This window comes from Hemitrygon akajei, chromosome 8, assembly GCF_048418815.1.
Source record: "Hemitrygon akajei chromosome 8, sHemAka1.3, whole genome shotgun sequence".
In the NCBI taxonomy this organism is placed as follows: Eukaryota; Metazoa; Chordata; class Chondrichthyes; order Myliobatiformes; family Dasyatidae; genus Hemitrygon; species Hemitrygon akajei.
Window position 1 is genome coordinate 61,435,729 of NC_133131.1, and position 20,427 is coordinate 61,456,155.

The 20,427-nt window shown below is 41.5% G+C and overlaps 1 protein-coding gene across 1 annotated transcript in view; it reads right to left on the bottom strand.

The window, feature by feature from the left end:
• Window positions 1-20,427, bottom strand: part of LOC140731920 (uncharacterized) — a 51,834-nt gene that overhangs the window by 23,333 nt on the left and 8,074 nt on the right. Inside the window, 1 exon segment of the mRNA XM_073053906.1 lies at window positions 12,636-14,934. Within this exon segment, the coding sequence (XP_072910007.1) occupies window positions 12,636-14,337 (1,702 nt within the window). The 5' untranslated portion in view covers window positions 14,338-14,934.

A 20,427-nucleotide genomic window follows, 5' to 3' on the forward strand; every position in this document is an offset into this window, starting at 1 on the left:
CCTCGTGTGGGTGGCCACTGGGCTTGGTGGGGGGTGAGTTGGGATTACCCTGGTGCTCACCAGCTTCAAATGTACCTGAAGACAAATGTACCTGAAAACGTACCTGAAGACAAATGTAATAGATCACTGTTAATGATCCGCTGCCCAATTCTTCAGCACGTACAGACTTTAGTTCTCATAATACCTCACAACCTTAAATACTCACAATACCTCGTAAAGGTCCTCTGTTACCCCAATACCTACTGTCCTGTGGTACTCGGGCGATCCTCAACTCAGGTTTCAGAAGGAGTCTGTCAGAGATTTACACCCCAAACGAGGGGGTCGTCAAGGTGGACAATTAATGAGAGAGAGATCAAGGCAAATCTTAACTTGTGGACTCAATCCATCTCAGGTTACTGCCACCAAGTGACCACTAACGCAGTCTAGGGGACCTCGTCTTGGACTCCTGGCTGGCTCACCAGATTGTTAGAGGTGGATAGACCCAATGCAATAGCGCAAGGTACCACAAATTCAATAAAACCATAAAACAAGCGATGCTTCCTCAAACTTCACTTTTTATTCATAGCATTCTATGGGGGAAGTTACAGACTGATCTCTCAAAGCGACAGTCTGGACACTGCCCACCCCTGAACACAATTCCACATAATTTATAACATTCATCATTGCAGGAAATATTATAATTACATGAGTTAATACAGTTTTGGAATAGTTTCAATCACATGGTAAGATACAAATAGATGTAAAATCATGATTGGTTAGTTATAATTATTTCTGCCAAGACCAGCATGGATACAATCTTAACCGCTTGTGTTCATTTAAAAAATCTTTTTATTAATACATAATCTTCTACAACTATAGAATAATACAAAATTTCAACAAATTAATATGTATACAATTAATAGAGCTGAAGAAAAAAACTAATCATAATATATGAAAAAGAAAAAAAATTATATAGAAAAAAGAAGGGAAAAAAAGAACCCCATCTGAGGGGAAAAAAACCTCCATTAACTATAAAAAGAAGAACCCATTAGGAATCAACCTCTGGAAGCAATACGTTTAACCATCATCTAGAAATATAGAAAAAAATTCATCAACCGCCAGTTCACAATTTTTTTTTTTAAAAAGATAATAACATTGGAAGGAAACCATATAGAATAATTCAAATTAAATGGTAATATTTGGCAAAAGAACCCCATCTTCTCTCAAAATCAAATTGAGGTTCAAAAGTTCTACTTCTAATTTTTCCAAGCTGAGACATAACATTACTTGAGAAAATCATTCAATTAATGTAGGGGAAGAGATATCTTTCCATTTTAATGAAATAGCTCTTCTTGCCAACAATGTAACAAATGCAATTACATGTTGATCTGAAGATGAAATACCCTGAATATGATGCGGAACAGTTAATCTATTAGGTAGTAAATTAATTTTCAAAGCTTTAGAGATTGTAGAAAATAAAGATTTCCAAAACAGTTTTAATTAAGAACATGACCAGAACAGATGTGACAAAGTAACTACTTCAGTTTTACATCTATCACAATAATTATCTACACTAGGAAATATTTTAGATAGTCTCTCCTTTGTTAAATAATAACGATGGACAATTTTAAATTGAATTAGACAGTGATTGGCACATATAGAAGAAATAAAATTTTTCAAAATTCGAACCCAATCTTCATTCACAAAGGTCATATTAAGTTCTCTCTCCCAATCTTGTTTAATCTTTAGTGATAGGTTCTCTTTTTGAAATGAGTAAATTATAAATTTTGCTAATGGAACCTTTCACTAAGGGATTCAATTTCAAAATGGTATCCAACAAATCAGATTCTTGTAAATATGGAAACTTAGGTAAATATTGTAAAAAATGTCTAACCTGAAAATATTGTAAAAAAATGTCTATGAGCAATAAAATCCCAAATTTTAAAGATTTGTAAAAATAATGGAGATATAGTAAACTATAAGGATATTAATAATACTTTTCAAGATTTTTATTCTGATCTTTATAGATCTCAATTTCCTGCAGATTCCTCCAAAATCTTTTTTACATAAGATTTAACTTCCACAAATTTCTGATGAAGATCAACAGATGCTTGATGCTCCAATTTTTCTTTTTATTTTATTATCTTGATATTCCTTTTAGAATTGTTAATACATTTAGATATTTAGGTATTATAATTACTAAAACATATGAAGATCTTTATAAAGCCAATATAGTTTCTCTAGTAGTCTCCATGAAATTACTATTTTCTGGATGGAATCCACTTACTCTTTCTTTAATAGGTCGCATCCATGCTGTGAAAATGATGATTTTACCTAGATTTTTATGTATTTTCCAAAATATACCTATCTTTTTAACAAAAATTTTTTTTGATCAATCAGTCCCTTATGTTGACACCCCTCCTACACTGTCCTTCCCCTATTTAGTTATGTTATACCTCAAAAATGCTTTGTGCGAAAATACCTTTGAGCATGAAATTCAGAAAACTATTTTATCAATGCAATCAGGTAAAGCTCCCGGACTTGATGGTTATTCGGTGGGATTTTTCAAAAAACTTGAAAGATTACTTTCGCCATATCTTTTGGAAATGTTTCATGAATCCTTTGAGAAGGGTAATTTACCTTCTTTTTATGAAGCATCTATTTCCTTAATTCTTAAAAAAGTTAATGATCCTGTTGAATGTTCATCATATAGACCTATTTTGCTATTAAATGTGGATGCAAAAAATCTTTCTAAAATAATGGCTAACCACTTGTAAAATTTTAAAATTAAAATTATCTCTATGGACCAGACGGGCTTTATTAAAGGCCGTTACTCTTTCTCTAATGTTTGGATATTGATGAGCATTATTTATTCACCATTATCTAAGCAACTTCAATATGTTATCTCTCTTGATGCAGAAAAGGCATTCGATAGAGTTGTGCGACCATAGTTGTTCAAAGTATTAGAAAAATTTGGTCTTGGTAATAATTTTAATAGATGGATTCAAATGATCTATAAGAACCCTATTGCCACGGTCATTACTAACAATTATAGGTCTTCTTTCTTTTCACTTTCTCGTGGTACTAGACAGGGATGTCCATTAAGCCCTTTATTATTTAATCTTGTATTGGAGCCTTTACCTATAACGTTACGGGAGGCCAAAAATATTCATGGTATTTCTATAAATTGAACCATACATAAGATTTCTCTTTATGCAGATGATCTTTTGATTTTTATTTCGAATCTTGAGGAAATAATTCCTAATCTTTGGGAAACACTTAAAGATTTTGGAAAATTTTCAGGATATAACCTTAATTTGAATAAAAGTGAATTTTTCCATTAAATGTTCATGTTAGTACATATAATGATATTCCTTTTAGAATTGTTAATACATTTAGATATTTAGGTATTATAATTACATATGAAGATCTTTATAAAGCCAATATAGTTTCTCTAGTAGTCTCCATGAAATTACTATTTTCTGGATGGAATCCACTTACTCTTTCTTTAATAGGTCGCATCCATGCTGTGAAAATGATGATTTTACCTAGATTTTTATGTATTTTCCAAAATATACCTATCTTTTTAACAAAAATTTTTTTGATCAATCAGTCCCTTATGTTGACACCCCTCCTACACTGTCCTTCCCCTATTTAGTTATGTTATACCTCAAAAATGCTTTGTGCGACCAGATAATTCTTTATTCAGACCTATGTCTAACACTATTAGGGAGCAATATCTGGTACATTATTTGTTGCTGGGTGAAGTTCCCTTTTTGGCTGTACAGCAACCAACATAAGGTACCTATAATATCGATCATAAGCAAATCATAAACCTTAATCCATTCCCACATTTACCTATCCCTCTACCTGTTTACCTTTCTCTTCATCAGTAGGAAGTGGTTTAGTCAAGATAAGCATGCAAATCGGTAGGGTTATAAAAATGTCAGCCAGTGTGAATGTGCTTTGTGAGCCCTGCCACCTGCCAAGGTCGGTGTGTTTCTCAGGTCAGCTGTCACCTGATTGCGCCAGGTTGGATGGTGGAGAGTTTTACAGAGATGACAAGTGGCATAGGGGTGAGGCGGGTTTACAAAATAGCAATGGGCATAGGGTAAGAAGGGTTTTCACAGATGGTGAGGAGTGAAGGAATGCTTCTCCACCACTGAGGAAACGTACTTCACTTGTCATACCAAATAGCATTTCTTTCTGTCACAAAATTGAACCTGTATTATTTCAGAGTGCTTTGGTAAGTATCTTCGTGCAACATGATGCTGATGTTACCTGAGCACTTGAGTACAGACCCGCAGCTGTGTCACTGGAAGCATGTCAAATAAATTGATTCAGCAGACAACAGAATGCACCCTGTCCTTGAACTTGTGTTCAAAGTGGTGATGGTACTGTTTCTTTTTGACAAAGCGATTACCAGCTCTTGGGCACTGCTAGTCTTCCCTTGCTGCAAGTAAGTATAAACGCACCTATAATTGATCCACTGAGTTAGTTGTTGTTGGTTACTAGATACGGTGAAGAGGTGCTTAACACCATCTCCTACCTGGACACCCACTCTTACCTGCACCCGTACCTTACAGCCCCCTGCTTCGCCATCTGAACACTTTATCCTACCACAATTCAGTCAAAACTGAAATACCCATTCCGTCCATTGAGTTTTCTCCACCATTCCATCATGGCTATTGGATTTTCCTTCTAAGCTCCGTACTGCTGCCTTCTGCCTGTCAACTTTGACACACTTATTAATCAACAACCCGCCATTTACTTTCTTAAAGCCCGTTACACCACTGGTGTTTGCGGGAGCAATGAGAGATTGCAGAAGATGTTCACCAGGATCTTGTCTGGATTGGAAGCATGAGCTACTGTGTAAGGAGAGTTCGGAAAAACTTGGGCTCTTTTCTCTGGAGAGGAGGCGGCTCAGGGTGACCTGATAGAACTTGATAAGATTATGAAAGATTTTGATAGAGTAGATAGCTGCCATTTTTAATCTTAATGGGTCACAATGTCTAATACCAGAGATTATGCATTCACAGAGATAAGGGACCTGTGCCATTCTTTGCCACAGACGGCTCAGAGGCCAAGTCATCCTGTTTAGTTAAAACATGCATTGACAGGTGCTTGATTCATAAAGGTGTCAAAGGTTACGGGTGAAGGCAGGAGAATGGGGTTGAGAAGAAAATAAAAGCCACTGGGACAGCTACAGAAAAAGGAAACTTTAGAGGGAGACGTGTCAAGCACAGGCAGATTGGATAAACTCTGATAGGGCCTCTTCTCTGGCACGGAGCAGTGGGGCTGAACACAGGTTCGTTTTCCACTCTGACCTTCACTGAGATCATTTCTCATCAGTACATGTTTTAGAAACAATACATTTCAATGTTCAGATTCAACATATATTTATTATCAAAGTGTGTTAATCAGAAGCTATGAAAAATTCGTTTTCTTGTTGGCAAGGCAACTTAATGCTCTCCCCCAGCCAGGGGTAGGGAATGGAATCAATTCCAGAGGGGGTGGGTTTTGTGAGCGTTGGGCTTTGTGAAGGAGCCCGAACTCCATCCTCCTCATTTCATTTTTCCCTTCTCACTCCCCTCCCTCACACTCCACTGCATATGTTTTATGTGTGACAGCTCTCTCCCCTACCTGCCCACTTCACCCTCCATCAACAATGTCCCCTCTCACCCAACACACATTGCAATCCATGTGGGCTCAAATGATCCAAAGACCTTTTCAAATCTTTTCATTATTATTAACCAAAATACAAGAGTACATCGAAGTACATTTGTAAGTAACACTTACAATGTCTCAAAAGAGAAAAAAAGACAATATTAGGATTGAAAAATACGGTGACACAAACAAAAAGAGAAGAAAAAAAACCCTTCTAAAGCAAGAAAAAAGTGAGGAAAAAAAAGAACCTATTGGGTATTCAGCCCCAGAGCCATGCGTTTTAGAAAAAGCTTCTAAAGATAAACATCAAACCGCCAGCAAAAAAACCCAAAATTTACAATGTGATCGTGGAGGAAATCTATCAATTAACTCAAATGGTTGTAACGAGCAAATGAACCCTATCTTTTCTCAAAATCGAACAGTTTCGAAGGTTCAACTTCTAATTTCCTCCAAACTAAGACATAACATCACTTGGGAGAATCATTGTGACAGAGTGGGAGCCGACGTATCCTTCCACTTCAACAAAATGGCCCTCCTAGCTATCAATGTAACAAACACAATAACATGTTGGTCAGACAAAGAAATACCACGAATATTTTGAGGTGTTATTCCAAAGAGCACAGTTAATTTGTTAGGTTGTAAATTAATTTTAAGTGCCTTAGAAATTGTAGAAAAAACTGACTTCCAAATAGATAGATAGATAGATAAATAGATACTTTATTCATCCCCATGGGGAAATTCAACTTTTTTCCCAATGTCCCATACACTTGTTGTAGCAAAACTAATTACATAGAACAAGACCAAAACATGTGTGTCAGTGTAGCTGTCTCAGTTTTACATCTATCACAATAACTATCAACATTAGGAAAGATTTTAGACAATCTCTCCTTCATCAACTAGTAACGATGTACAATTTTAAATTGAATCAATGAATGGTTAGCACAAATTGAGGAAGAGTTAACCAACTTCAAGATCCGCATCCAGTCTTTTGTTATAAAAGTCAAATTAAGTTCCCTTTCCCAATCTTGTTTAATCTTAAAGGGCGCTTATCCCATTGTAATAGTAAATTATAAATTCTTCCAATGAAACCCTTCATCAAAGGGTTCATACTCATAATAGTATCTAACAGGTCAGCCTCTAGTATGCAAGGAAAATTACAAGGAATATTTTTGTAAGAAATGTCTAACTATATGGCATTGTAAGAAGTGTGAATATGAAAGAGAGTATTTATCAACTAATTGTTCAAAAGACATCAGTATATCTTCTTTAAATAGATCCAAAAAAGAATTAATACCTTTATTTTTCCAAAATAAAAAATTGGATCACTCAAAGAAGGCTTTAAAAAATAGTTTCGATAAATTAAACTACAAAGTTTAAATTTTTTAAGATTAAAAAAATTACGGAACTGGAGCCGAATTTGTAAAGAATAATCACAGGGTATAAATTTAAAATAGCATCTTTAGCTAATTGTATAGGTAGAGCAATTCCCAATAATGAGGTTAAATAAAACTGTTTCACAGCTTTCAATTCCAAATCTACCCAAATTGGCCGCTCATTCTTATCAATCCAGTATAACCAAAAGGACATATATCGCATATTAACAGCCCAATAATACATTCTTAAATTATGCAAAGCAAGACCTCCGTCCTTTTTCAATTTTTGTAAGTGTCATTTACCAATTCTTGGTCTTTTATCATTCCAAATAAAAGATGAGATAATAGAATCAATTCGATCAAAAAACTTCTTAGTCAAAAAAACAGGGATATTCTGAAATAAATATAAAAATTTTGGTAAAATCATCATTTTGACTACAGGCAGTCCCCGAGTTATGAACGTCCGACTTACAGACAACTCATACTTACGAATCGAGGAAGGAGAAGGCCGTCCGCCATTTTAAGTCATTGCCGTTGACACTGTGCTGAGTGTTTAACTTAAATTTTTCTTAGTAAGATTCACCCTGACCCCCCCCCCCCCACCGTTCTGATTGGCTGGTGGCACAATGAGATCAGCACTGGGCTGGAGAGTGGGGTGTTCCGTGTTGGATCCAGTGACAGACCGTTCCCATCCTGGGTTGATGTCGATATATTGACTTCGTACCATCCGTGCTGGGTTGATGTCCAGCTCGCAACTCGACCTCATAAAAATACACTGCCACCTCCAGTTTAAATTCCCACGTGGAATATTGTGGATGATCAAATACCCAAACCCAGCACAGCCCCCACTTGTCCCATTTAGCCTGTCTCAATGCAGTGGTCCTTAGGACCCAGCGGACCTCGGGAACCGGCAGCGGCAGTGTTTCTGTTCCATTGACGGGAAGCAATCGTGATTGAAAATAAAGTGGAACTAATAAAGCGTTTGGAAAGAGGTGAAACGCTATCGGTCATTGGAAAAGCGTTAGGCTACAGTCGGTCAACGATCGGAACAATTTTAAAGGATAACGGATAAAGTGAGAATAATGGAGCATGTGAAAGGCCCTGCCCCGATGAAAGCTGCAATTATTACTAAGCAACACAGTGGTTTAATTATTGGAATACATATGTTTCTTTGGTGTTTTATATGCATAGAAAGGTAAAATATATACTATATACTAAAACAAACGTTTGACTAACTGATGCTAAGTAATACCGGATGTACTTGTTCCGACTTCCATACAAATCCGACTTAAAGATGGACTCAGGAACGGAACTCGTACGTAACCCGGGGACTGCCTGTATATGGATGTGGCCAGCAAGTGAAAACGTAAGTGGGTTCCATCTGCTAAATAAATACTTCATAGAATCTACCAAGGGAACAAAATTAGCTTTATAACGATCCTTATATTTTTTTAGTGATTATAACGCCTAGATATCTAAAGGAATCCATAACTTTGAAAAGAGTATTATCATATATTAAAACAGATTCATTTAAAGGAAACAGTTCACTTTTATTAAAATTAATTTTATATCCTGTAAAATCTCCAAATTCATTAAATAATTTTAGCAAAGCAGGGATAGATTCCTCAGGAGTTAAGAGCTGTCTCGTAACTTAGCACCTTCTGAACTCCCTTTGCATAGTTGTTACTCCACCCCATTCCCATCTGAGCCTCAGGCTACATCCACACTAGACCAAATAATTTTGAAAACGTTGGTATCACGTAAGAACGATAAGCATCCACGCTATGCATTTTTAAAAATATCTCTGTCCACATTGAAACAGAGATGTTGGCGAAACTCCTACTGCGCATGCGCAAGTCACATCTACGAAAAACAAGTGACATGTTTGGTGTCGAATCTTGCTGTGAAAGTGTGCATTTGTGCAGTTACAGCCTAGAAAAATTTAAATAATGGGCAGCTGTTGGCTCTCGCACAAAGGCTCTCTGCACTGAAACCTCAAAGAGGAAAAGCCTCAAAGCCTCCACTCCAACATTGGCCACTCCACTTGCTCCTGCCTAACATTAATTTCTTCTTGACAATACATCCTGTACACTGCTTGGACACTGCTCAGAGCTTTAATAAATATTGTCCTGAGTCACTGCTGTTGTCCGGATCTTGTCTGGATTCGAAGCTTGAGCTACTGTGTAAGGAGAGTTCGGACAAACTTGGGCTCTTTTCTCTGGAGTGGAGGAGGCTCAGGGTGACCTGACAGAACTTGATAAGAATACAAAAGATCTCCATAGAGTAGATAGCTGCCATTTTTAATCTTATGGGTCACAATGCCTAATACCAGAGAATATGCATTTAGAGAGATAAGGGACCTGTGCCATTCTTTGCCACGGACGTCTCAGAGGCCAAGTCATCCTGTTTAGTTAAAACATGCAATGACAGATGCTTGATTCATAAAGGCGTCAAAGGTTATGGGTGAAGGCAGGAGAATGGGGTTGAGAAGAAAATAAAAGCCACTGGGACAGCTACAGAAAAAGGAAACTTTAGAGGGAGGCGTGTCAAGCACAGACAGATTGGATAGACTCTGATAGGGCCTCTTCTCTGGCACGGAGCAGTGGGGCTGAACACAGGTTCGTTTTCCACTCTCTGACCTTCACTGAGATCATTTCTCATCAGTACATGTTTTACAAACAATACACTTCAATGTTCAGATTCAACGTATATTTATTATCAAAGTGTGTTAATCAGAAGCTATGAAAAATTAATTTTCTTGTTGGCAAGGCAACTTAATGCTCACCCCCAGCCAGAGGTAGGGAATGGGGTCAATTCCAGAGGGGGTGGGTTTTGTGAGCGTGGGGCTTTGTGAAGGAGCCCGAAATCCATTCTCATTTCATTTTTCCCTTCTCACTCCCCTCCCTCACACTCCACTGCATATGTTTTGTGTGTGAGAGCTCTCTCACCTGCCTGCCCACTTCACCCTTCATTAACGATGTCCCCTCTCCGCAAATACACACTGCAATTCATGTGGGCTCAAATGATCCAGGGATCATATGCCCTCCTTCCTGCACCAACTCCTTAGCCACGTGTTAAACTGTTTATCCTTCCTATTCCTGGCACGTGGCACAGATGGCAGTCCTGAGATCGCAGCCCTGGATGAGATGGCTTTTAACTTAAGAGATGGCTTTACTTTCTGAACTCCCTTTGCATCACATTGTTACTCTACCCCATTCCTCAGGCTCCATCCACACTAGACCGGATAATTTTGAAAACGCTGGTTTCGCGTAAAAACGATAAGCCTCCACACTATGCGTTTTTTAAAATATCTCTGTCTACATTGAAACATAGATTTCGGTGAAACTCCTCCTACTGCGCATGCGCAGGACACATCTACCAAAAACAAGGGACATGTTTGGTGTCGAATCTCGCTGTGAATGTGCCCATTTGTGCAATTACAGACTAGAAAAACTTAAACAATGGGCAGCTGTGGGCTCTCGTGCAGGGGACTTAAAGGTTAAAAAAAAACAAATACTGGAGCATATGGAGGCAACTGACAGGGAGTTCACCGACAGGATGAACCAGCTGATGACGAACATTGGAAAACTGACTAACTCTGTTGCATTAATAAAGCACCTTGTTAAATGTGTAAAACATGTCTGCATCAGTATTATCTTGTATTTCCATACAATGTTACATTACGCTGTTACACATCTATTGTCAGAGAAGTACTTGCATAAATAGGTAAACCACCTTCATACAAACAAGGACAGAAAACAGGGCCAAGTGAGTATACTTATTTATTCAGTAAGTTATGGGTCAAAGTATCCGGTGAGTACATCTCTAACTCTTCTGGCTTCAGTCTCGTTGCTGGCTGTTCTGAAATTGTTACACTGTGTGGGGGGTTGCATTCAGGAAAACAATGAAATGGCGTGCTGCCGTCTGACAGCGTTTTTAGGTTTCTCTGGTTACCCCATCCACACTGATCTGCCCAAGTGGCATTTTCAAAATTACACACCTTATAATCATATAACCATATAACAATTACAGCACGGAAACAGGCCATCTCGGCCCTTCTAATCCGTGCCGAACGCTTACTCTCACCTAGTCCCACTGGCCCGCACTCAGCCCATAACCCTCCATTCCTTTCCTGTCCATATACCTATCCAATTTTGCTTTAAATGACAATACCAAACCTGCCTCTACCACTTCTACTGGAATCTCATTCCACACAGCTACGACTCTCTGAGTAAAGAAATTCCCTCTCATGTTACCCTTAAACTTTTGCCCCCTAAGTCTCATGTCCTCTTGTTTGAATCTCCCCTACTCTCAATGGAAAAAGCCTATCCATGTCAACTCTATCTATCCCCCTCATAATTTTAAATACCTCTATCTTGGACAGTGTTTCTGAAAAGCTCCGGTTTTGGGGGACGAAAACGCCGTTTTAGTGGGGGCAAAGGGTAAAAATAAAGAGAAAAAGCTTCAGTTACGGATTTATCCGGTGTAGTGTGGACATAGCCTCAGAGCCATACCAAACGGCAGAGACCCTACAGCTGTGAGTTTCCTTTGCTCGGTCATCCCCAACGGTATGTAAAGTGATAGAACCTGTTGTTCAGGGGGATGGCCACAGAGGTACACTGCACTCACTGTTTAACCCTTTCCCCTTCCTGACTGTCACCCTGTTTTCTGTGCCGTGACATTGCGTGCAACTACCTTTCTGTATGTCCTATCACCCTTTCAGCCACCCGAATGATCTGGAGTTATGTGGAATGTTCGGAGCTGAAGCTGGATGGATTTCTCACAGGTGTAGTTATCAGGGACACACGAGGATCCTCTGCCATCCCACAAAATGACACTTCCACTATCCTGCCTGGCATCTCTGCTGTTCTAAATGAGCAAATGTAAAAAAGGGGGTAAAAAAATATACCTGCAGCATATTTTTGCCTTTTCTGATTAAAGGCTCTCTGCACTGAAACCTCAAAGCCTCCACTCCAACACTGGCCGTTCCACTTGCTCCTGCCTAACGTTAAGTTCTTCCTGATAATACATCCTGTACACTGCTTGGACACTGCTCAGAGCTTTAATAAATATTGTCCTGAGTCACTGCTGTTAAGACTCCATAGTCGAACCTGAGTGAATAACGTGCTCTCAAGCTTCTGATCTCTCCGATTAGTGATGGGTCAAAGCTCGGCAGGGTGACACAAGGATGAATGGCTGATTGAAACCCATCCCGCATTCAGAGCAGGTGACATCCTTCACCACATTGTGAACCGGTCACTGTCTCTGTAGTCTGGATAAGTGTGTGAATGCCTTCCCACAGTCTGAACAGGTCAACGTCCTCTCACTGATTAAAACAGTTTGGTGTGTCGGTAGGTGAAGTGTCTGAGGAAGGTGAACAGTTTCTCCCTGGTGTGAACTAACTAATGTTCCCCGTCAGTTGAGATGACTGAATGAATTCCTTCCCACACTCTGAGCAGTTGAATGGCATCTACCCAGTGTGAACTCGCTGATGTTTTTTCAATTGAGATGACTGAGTGAATCCCTTCCCACATTCACAGCAGGTGAATGGCCTTTCCCCAGTGTGAACTATCTGGTGTGACAGTAGGTGAGTGGACCGAGTAAATCCCTTCCCACATTCAGAGCACGTGAATGGCCTGTCCCATGTGTGAACTAACTGATGTGTCAGTAAGTGAGATGACTGAGTGAATCCCTTCCCACAGTCTGAGCAGGTGAATGGCTTCTCCCCAGTGTGAACTCGCTGGTGTGTCTGCAGCAGGGATGACCGAGTGAATGTCTTTCCACAGTCTGGGCAGGTGAATGGCCTCTCCCCAGTGTGAATGAACTTGTGTGTCAGTAGTTGAGTGGAACAAGTGAATGCCTTCCCACATTCTGAGCAGATGAATGGCCTCTCCCCAGTGTGAACACGCTGATGTTCCTTCAGTTGAGATGACCGAGTGAAATCCTTCCCACAGTCCGAGCATTTGAAAGGTTTCTCCCCAGTGTGAATTCGCTGATGTTCCTTCTGTTGAGAAGACCTAGTGAATCCCTTCCCACATTCAGAACAGGTGAACGGCTTCTCCCCAGTGTGAACTCGCTGATGCACTTTCAAGTCAGATGACCGGATGAATTCCTTCCCACAGACTGAGCAGGTGAACGGCCTCTCCCCAGTGTGAACTAACTGGTGTGTCAGTAGGTGAGAAGAGCGAGTGAATCTCTTCCCACATTCAGAGCAGCTGAATAGCTTCTCCCCGGTATGAAGTCGCAGATGCACTTTCAAATCTGATGATCGTGCAAATTCTTTGCCACAATCTGAGCAAGTGAATGGTTTCTCCCCAGTGTGAACTCGTTGATGTACTTTCAAGTCACATGACCGTGTGAATTCCTTCCCACAGTCTGAGCAAGCGTACGGCTTCTCCCCAGTGTGAATTCGCTGGTGAACTTTCAAGTCAGATGACCGTGTGAACCCCTTCCCACAAACTGAGCAGGTGAATGGTTTCTCTCCAGTGTGCACAAACTGATGTTTCTTTAGTTGAACTGACTGAGTGAATCCCTTCCCACAGTCTGAGCAGGTGAATGGCTTCTCCCCAGTGTGAATTCGATAGTGCTTCACAAGTGTGGATGACTGAGTGAATCTCTTCCCACATTCAGAGCAGTAGAACGGTTTCTCTCCAGTGTGTACTCGCTGATGTACCTTCAGTTGAAATGACCGAGCAAATCCCTTCCCACATTCAGAACAGATGAATGGCCTCTCCCCACTGTGAAGTCGCTGATGTTCCTTCAGTTGAGATGATCGAGTGAATCTCTTCCCACATTCAGAGCATGTGAAAGGCCTTTGCCCAGTGTGAACTAACTGGTGCGTCAGGAGTTGAGATGGCCGAGAGAATCCCTTCCCACAGTCTAAGCAAGTGAATGGCCTCTCTTCAGTGTGAACTAACTGATGTTCTTTCAGTTGAGCTGAATGAGTGAATCCCTTCCCACAATTGGAGCAGGTGAACGGCCTCTCACCAGTGTGAATTCTGTAGTGCTTCACAAGGGTGGATGACTGAGTGAATCCCCTCCCACATTCAGAGCATCTGAATGGCCACTCCCCCGTGTGAACTAACTGGTGAATCAGTAGGTGATTTGACCGAGTGAATCCCTTCCCACATTCAGAACATGTGAATGGTCTGTCCCAGGTATGAACTAACTGGTGTGTCAGTAGGTGAGATGACTGAGTGAATCCCTTCCCACAGTCTGAGCAGGTGAATGGCCTCTCCCCAGTGTGAACTCGCTGGTGTCTCTGTAGTGTGGACGAGTGAGTGAATTCCTTCTCACAGTCTGAGCAGGTGAACGGCATCTTCTCAGTGTGAACTCGCTAATGTTCATTCAGTTAAACCCTTTCACACATTCAGAGCTGGTGAATGACCGTTCCCCGCTGTAAACTTGCTGGTGTCACTGTGTCTGTTTGAGTGTGTAAATGCCTTCCCACACTCACAGCAGGTCAATGTCTTCTCACTGGTGAATTTTCAGATATACCTTTAACATCGATGAGAATGAATTGCTTCCTGCAGTCAGAACATCTCACTATGGTGTGAACTTGCTGATGTATCTTCAGGCTGGATGACTGAGTAGTTCCCCTCCACACAAATAGCAGGTGAAAGTCAGATATTTGGATCGCTTGTAGAATCAATGCAGTTGAAGAATTGATCTTCAGTGCACAGATGCTGGTGTGTTCTCAGCACCCTGCTTCTAGTGAATAACACTGAGTTACAACAGAAAACTTCATTTCAGACACAAAGTACAATTCCAGTTTGAATGAGATACTTCTTCATCTCCAAAGGTCGACAACAGATGTGTTGTCTATTTGCTCACTCCTTAAATATCCATTCAGAGACAACGAACAGTCATGCTGCTGTGCTTGAGATTCCCGTGCACGTGTTATGTTATTTTAAACCTGTAAAAGTATTTGCAAAAAATATCAGTGGGTGAAGGACAATATTTCAGGTGATATTTCAATCTGTCATGAGCATTGCCATCACAATGTTACAAAGTTCATCTCAAGTTGTAGCCGAAGGGTTAGTAATGTACTGTAAATTTCTATGTATATTTATGAACTCCTCATCTTCTAACTGGGCAAGGATCAGGCATCCTAACTGAACAGCAGATTCTCTGACTGTATTCCTGCCTGTATAAGAATGGGCTATTTCTGCCCTCTATCAACCTGTGACTTGGCTCAATTTGTCCTGTCCTTTGGTATTATTTCAAGTTCTGGTCATGTTCCACAACACTGCAAAGAGCCTTTGTTACTACATGTCTGATCCTGGAGATTTTCTAATTCCTCAGATCCCCTCTCCCAAGCTGATTGACAGTGATGAACCTATCGATGGCAATAAATGACAGTTTTGTTGTGTAACCGGTCACATACACAACACTCTTCATCCAAGATTAACTGGGAATTATACTTTTGTTCCGAGTTCCTAATCCTCGGATTCATATAGCTGGAGCTCGGCAGTGTTTGGGAGATACATCCGCTCCCACCATTTCCTCCGCTTGTACGGGTCAAGGCTGGCACTTTCACCCATCCTGCTTCACTACCCAGAATGCCCTAAGAACCAGAAACCTATCTGAGCAACACACACAAAATGCTGGTGGAACGCAGCAGGCCAGGCAGCAACTATAGGAAGAAGTACAGTCGACGTTTCGGGCCGAGACCCTTCGTCAGGACCTATCTGCTCGCTGTTCAATGATCCAGCGATCCGCATTCGCCGCAGGATTGGCTGCGGCTCCGGCGCTCATCAGCCGGAAGGTCCCTGGGGCCCGAGTACAGATTGAGGGGCTGAGAAACAAGGAACCGGGGTTACCGTGGCGTTTAGTAGCAGTGTGGCCGGAACTCAGTAATTGTACTTCAGTCGCGGTTCAAACACCGGTGATTAAAGTCCCCGTCCTACCTGCGGCCGACCCTTCCGTGCCTCTTGTCTACTGAGCGCATGCGGTATATCCGGGATCAGCTCAGACCTCTACGCATGCGCATTTGGTCCCGATTGGGAAATGCGTTACGGTTGGCAGATTTAAAAACTCACATAGAAGTGTGCAGACTTTACGAAAAATAAGACATAGAACTATAATAATGTACCAATTTACAATAATAATAAAGGAAATAATAAAGCAGAGGCTACTGTACTATGACGTGTGTTCTCATGTCGCACAAAGATGTAAACGCTAATTCTGTAACGATCCGTGTGACAAAAATGTGATTCTCAATGCCAGCAGCACCACCCAGGTAAGATTGAGCTCGTTGTAACAGGTTGACGATGGCGTCATCCACTCCCACACGAGGCTAATTGCAAACTGTAGAGGGTCCACTGAAGATCTCAATTGCAGCCCAAGGTTAGTCGGCATCAGGCTCTCCAGCACCTTCATCCCATGAGATGTTAAAGCAATTGGTCTGCAGTCATCAGGTCCCAACATAATCGCCTTCTTGGGTACAGGAAACAAGCAGGAAGCCTTCCATAGTACCGGTATCTTTTCCTGACTGAGATTCAGACTGCAAATGTGCTGTAAAGTACCATACAGCTGGCTCGTACGGCCCTTCAGTCCCTGGGGCTGATACCGTCCACTGCACAGGCCATCACACCAGTGTATGCTGTGAAAACAAGGGGGCAGAACACAAGGCGTTTCCCAAAGCAGCAGCAAAACAAAAAAAAGGGTGTCATTAAGATGTCGCCAAATGGCTCCCTCTTCGAGATCATCTGAAAAATGGCCTAATTCCTCTCTTTAATATCTCTTTTTCCTTTTCAGGGTTGTTCAGGTACCATCAAGGTCGATTTTACGGCTGATGAGTTCTGGTTTCTGGAGCTCGTCGGCGGACTGATTTTTGACATTCTCCAGGCATGGCTGGGGATGTGGCACCGCCGGGTGCGGACCTGCGCGGCCCTGTGGATGACCGATTTCAGGCGGGTGTTGCCGACTGAGGCGTCGCAGGAGATGGAACATTGGGATTTCTCTGGCAGATGTATGGGAAATTATCTCGGCAGACTGTAATATCGTAACAACGACTGTCAGTCTCCCCTTTCGCTGTGAAAATGAGTGCTATCTCTCTGTACCTTGTTGGTGAGAGAGGGAGCCTGTGGCATGTTGGGTAGACAATAGTCTTTATTTACTGCAGATGTACTCTTTTCCATAGATGCCACCTGACCTGCTGAGTTCCTCCAGCATTCTCTGTGTGTTGCTATGGTCTCCCTTTGGGTGCTTTCCTGTTGCTTGGTGCTGACTGTTTTTGCTGAAACAGGCGGTGGGGGAGGGAGGAGTCTGACCCGTTGATGCTTGTTGCTACTTGGCACGGGGGAGGGGAGAGGGAAGCTTTAGGGTTGTAATATTTTTCTCTTGTTCATTCTTATTGGGTTCTGTTTATCATGGATGTCTGTGAAGACAAGTATTTCAGGTTGTATACTGTATACATTCGCTGATAATAAATGGAACCATTTGAGTGGCAAATGTGAAGGTTGGCACATTCCAAAGACGTGTTATGCTAATGGAAAATCCTGCAGTGATTGTGGAAGTGGACACAGCAGAGTCTTTTAAGAGTCCATAAAATGTTTTGCCGACCATGTAACCTACTCTAGAAACTCCCTAGAATTTCCCTACCGCATAGTCCACTATTTTTCTGACCCATTGCACCTATCTAAGAGTCACTAAAAGGACCTTATTGTACCTGCCTCCACCACTGTCGCTGGCAGTACATTCCACACCTCCACCACACTCTGTGTAAAAACTTACCTTTGACATCCCCCTTGTACTACTTCCAAGCACCTTAAAACTATGCCCCCTTGTGATGGCCATTTAAGCTCTGGGAAATAGCCTCCGGCTATCCACACGATCAGTGCTTTTTACCCTCTTTTCACGTCAATCAGGACACCTCTCATTATCTGTCGTTTCACAGAGAAAAGGCCAATTTTACTCTACCTATTCTCTTATGGCATGTTGTCCAATACAGGCAACATGCTTGTAAAAATCCTCTGCACACTCTCTACAGCATCCACTTTATTCCTGTAGTGAGGTGACCAGAACTGAAAACAGTAATCCAAGACCTTATCAAGATCTATATAGATTTAACATTACCTCACGGCTCTTGAACTCAATCCACGGTTGATGAAGGCCAGCACACCATACGCCATATTAACAACATGTGAAGCCGTGCTGTAGCTTTGTGTGTCCTACTGATACAGACCCCAAGATCTCGCTGATTCTCCACACTGTCTTCCCACTAATACTCTGTTTTGTCTACAAATTTGACATAATAAAATGAACCATTTGCACTTAACAGGGTTGAACTCCATCTGCCACTTCTCAGCCTTGTTCTGCATCCTATTGATGTCATGCTGTAACCTCTGAAAATGCTGAATGGGAATCAGTATTCAAATGTTTGGCGCTGTGAAGTTCTACTCATTGCAATGGTGTGAAGCCTCTCGATGAAGTGTTCCATTAATCGATGACGTCACGCTCAGGATGGAGGAGCAACACATATTCTGTCTTGGTACGCTCAACCTGATGAGCTAAACCACAGCACCAGTCCTGTCTTTTGAATCCAGAGCCCCAAGGGAAGCTATCTCTTCAACTGAATAATCGTCTTTTTTGGCCTCCTGAAAACCTGTTTTGAGTAACACCTGTCATCCCTTGGACAATTTTCCCAGCTGTTCTCTATTCCATTGTAACCTCAGACAACCCTCACATTCATCACATACCAGCTTTGGTATCATCCTTCCTAATAGTTCGACCTGCATTCTCCTCCAAGTATTAACACACGTGACCAGCACCAGTTTACTGCAAGATGACAGAAAGAGGTGACAGTAGAGCTTAGCTCAAACAAAGAAGACAAGTGAAACAAAGAGCAGGAGAGTGGTGGTGGAGGGGAACTCGTTGGGTCTGGTGACTAAATGGAAACAGAAAGCTCTGTGGCTTTCCTTGTGGGAGATGGAGATGAAAATGGACTGGGTATCCACAGTGAAAATAAGATGATCGAGGCAAGGGAACTTGAAATCATTGAAAAGATCTTGTGTGTGTTGCTTGGATTTCCAGCATCTGAAGATTTTCACTTGTTTGTGACTGGGAAATTCTGTTTGTTGTGGACAGAGCGAATGTACTTGACAAAGTGGACTCTCGATCTACATTGTGTTTCAGTGATGTAGAGGAGGTTGCACTGGGTATTCAGACACAGGACATCAACCTGAAGACTAGCATGTGAAGTGTTGCCTCAGCTGGAAGGATGAATGGAGCTGAGGAGGAAGTAAATGGGAGCATGTAGAGCTTCCCTTGCTTGCAAGGACATGTTCCAGGAGGGAGATTAGTAGGAATGGAATCCTTGTGGAAAGCAGAATGTTTTGGGTGGGGATGGGGAGGTAAAGATAGGAAAGCGGGAAGCACTTTAGTCAAGACAACTGTACAAATCGGTAGGTTTATAAAAAATGTTAGCTAGTGTGAATGTGTTTTCTGAGCCCTGCCCCTTACCACGGTTGGTGTCTTTCTCAGATCAGCTGTCACCTGAATGCACCAGGTTAGATAGTGGAGGGTTTTAAAGATGGAAAGTGGAAGGAGAGTGCACAGAATGGTGATGGGTGTAGCGTTAGAAGGGTTTTCACAGATGGAGGGCACTGCAAGGATCGGAGATGTGAACAGAAATGCGGAGTGGTGCAGGGTTTGAAAGGGTTTTCACAGAGGGTGAGGAGTGAAGGAATGCTTCTCCACCACTGGGGAAATGTACTACACTTGTACCAAAATGGCATTTCTTTCTGTAACAAGCTGGAACCTGTATTCTATCAGAGTGCTTTGCTAATAATGCTCATGCAACATGATGCTGATGGTACCTGAACACTTGACTGCAGACCAGCAGCTGTGTTACTGGAAGAATGCCAAATACACCCATTGAGCAGACAAACAGAATGCACCCTGTCCTTGAACTTGTATCTGAAGGAGTGACTGTACTAGTCTGTTTTTTTTTTTGGACAAAGCTATTATCAGCTCTTGGGCAGTGCTAGTCTTCACTTGCTGCAAGCAAAGATGAACGCTCTTATGATTCATTAAATCTGATTAAATTGTTGTTGGTTGTGAGATATCGTGAAAAGATCCTTGACACCATCTCCTACTGGACACCCAATCTTACCTGCAACTGCACCTTACTCCCTACCGTGTCTCCATCTCACCACTGTATCACTAGTCATAGGAACTAAAATATCCATTCCGTCCATTAAGTCTTCCTCACCATTTGATCATGGCTATTGGATTTTCCCTTTAAATTCCATACTGCTGCCTTTTACCCGTCACCTTTGACACTCTTACTAATCAACAACCCACTATTTACAACTTAAAGCCCATTATGCCATTGGTGTTTAGGGCAGCAACAAAGAGTTTCACCAGGATATTGTCTGGATTAGAGGCTTGAGCTACTGTGTAA